Raw genomic sequence first — 2500 nt, 5'->3', positions numbered from 1 at the left:
AATATATACTATTATACATATATTTGTATACATACATACATACATAACATCCATAAAGAATTCCATCCTCTCTCTCTCTCTCTCCGTTTTTTTTTCCTTAATTCCCGAAGCTGTAATAATGCAAATTCAACTACAACCAACCCCACCTGTCCATAAATACCACGTAAGACTGCCATTGAATTCTCAATTTCTTTAACATTATGCCAAATTGCCAAGTGACTATTTAAAATCTTCACAGGTCACTAGACACTAGCTGAATATAGCTCTATATATTAATACGTGCAGTAGTGACCTGTACTTCACGGTAATTTCAGCATCAAACCCAAACACTACCATGTGCATCCGTACTTCAAAGAGTAAATTCACCTGATCAAAATATTCAATACCATCACTTACCATTGACCAAACTCATTCACTACCCCCAACTATCTCCTTCTATAAATTACTGTCCCTTCCTAACAACCTTTAACCTGGTCAAGTAACTTCCTTCTCTTCTCTCCTATTGACAAAAATGGATTTCAAGGACCTTCTTGTCCTCTTCTTATCTCTTATCTTCCTCCGCTTGTGGTGGCGCTACTGGTCCATCACCGGCGGCGGCCCCAAAAACCTTCCTCCTGGGCCTCCGGGCTGGCCTATAATCGGAAATCTAGGCCAAATCATCCTCCAAGGCCGTCCATTCATCTTCATAGTACGTGATTTACGTGCAAAATATGGTCCAATCTTCACCATGCAAATGGGACAACGCACACTAGTGATTGTCACCAGCTCTGAGCTCATCCATGAAGCCCTAGTTCAACGAGGCCCCGAGTTCGCGAGCCGCCCAGCTGACTCGCCCATCCGGCTCATATTCAGTGTCGGAAAATGTGCTATCAACTCGGCCGTGTACGGTCCTCTGTGGCGAACACTAAGGCGTAACTTCGTGACCGAGTTGATAAACCCAAATAGAATAAAACAGTGCAGTTGGATACGTAAATGGGCACTCGAAAACCACATCAAAAGGCTCCAAAAAGAGGCTTTTGAAGAAGGGTTTGTCGAGGTTATGAGTAACTGTAGGCTCACTATCTGTAGCGTCCTGATATGTCTTTGCTTCGGAGCAAAAATCTCTGAGGATGAGATTAAAAAGATTGAAAGTGTGTTAAAGGACGTGATGTTGATGACAACTCCAAAGCTTCCAGATTTCTTGCCAGTACTCACTCCTTTGTTTCGTAAGCAAGTCAAAGAAGCTAAAGAGTTGAGAAAGAAACAGCTCGAGTGTTTGGTTCCATTGGTGAGAAAGAGGAAAGCTTTTGTAGAAAGCGGTGGAAAAAGTAACAGTACCAACGTTGAAATGGCGAGTCCTATTGGTGCTGCTTATATAGACTCTCTATTTGGGCTTGAAGTTCCTGGTAGAGGCAAGCTAGGTGAGGAAGAGCTTGTGACATTGTGTTCGGAAGTGATAAATGCTGGGACTGATACAAGTGCTACAACAGTGGAATGGGCTTTGCTTCACTTGGTGATGAACCAAGAGATTCAAGAAAAGTTGTACAAGGAAATAGTTGAACATGTTGGGAAAGAAGGGTTGGTGACTGAGAATGATGTGGAGAAAATGAGCTATCTTGGTGCTGTGATCAAAGAAACATTTAGGAGGCACCCACCAAGTCATTTTGTGCTATCTCATGCGGCTACCAAGGAGACTAAGCTAGGTGGGTACAATATACCTGAGGATGCAAGTGTGGAATTTTACACTGCTTGGGTTACTGAGGATCCGGGTATGTGGGAGGATCCGAATGAGTTTAAACCCGAGAGGTTTTTGGTGGGTGATGGGGTTGATGTGGATGTGACTGGGAATAGAGGGGTCAAGATGGTGCCATTTGGAGCTGGGAGGAGGATTTGTCCGGCAATGACTTTGGGTACTTTGCATGTGAATCTCTTGCTGGCTAGGATGGTTCATGCTTTCAAGTGGGTTCCGGTTCCCGGTGCCCCGCCCGACCCGACTGAGACTTTTGCTTTTACTGTTGTTATGAAGAACCCTCTCAAAGCTGTTATCTTGCCTAGGGTGAAAGGTTAAATCTTTTTTTTTTTAATACTTGCTATCATTATTGGCAAAATGATTCTTATTAATTTGGGGAGGGTTTGGTTAATGGTATTAATTAGTGGAGGTTTGTATTTTGTACCTGATTTACTACTAAGTCTATTATACATGGTGTTTCTCCAAGAAAAGAAAAGTCTGTGATACACAGTAAAAGTTTATGATTAGCTTATATATTTTTGAAAATCTAAAATGCATGATATATAATTTTTGTGAGGAAGTACTATATGCATATACCCTTTTTTTTAAATGTCCACGCCAACCACAGGTTGAATTGCCAATTAATTATCCCCACCAACAAGCGGTACTGCAGTTTTTCTTTTCTTTTTTTTTGGGGGGGGGGGGGGGGGGCCCACCAACAAGCGGTACTGCAGTTTTTCTTTTTCTTTTTTGGTGGGTGGGGGGAGCTAAACAGTAAAATTTGCATAGATC

General features: G+C 42.2%; 1 protein-coding gene across 1 annotated transcript; it reads left to right on the top strand.

The window, feature by feature from the left end:
* The first annotated feature begins 472 nt into the window (after nucleotides 1-472).
* LOC142633826 (cytochrome P450 77A1) lies at nucleotides 473-2260 on the top strand. Its single transcript, XM_075808074.1, has one exon. It carries the CDS (start codon nucleotides 512-514, stop codon nucleotides 2045-2047), a length of 1536 nt encoding a protein of 511 aa, XP_075664189.1. The 5' UTR covers nucleotides 473-511; the 3' UTR covers nucleotides 2048-2260.
* The last annotated feature ends 240 nt before the right edge of the window (nucleotides 2261-2500 follow it).

Source organism: Castanea sativa, chromosome 5 (assembly GCF_040712315.1).
Source record: "Castanea sativa cultivar Marrone di Chiusa Pesio chromosome 5, ASM4071231v1".
NCBI classification, from domain to species: Eukaryota; Viridiplantae; Streptophyta; class Magnoliopsida; order Fagales; family Fagaceae; genus Castanea; species Castanea sativa.
Note: the sequence above shows the minus strand (reverse complement) of the source record. Positions and strands in the feature narration are given on the sequence as shown.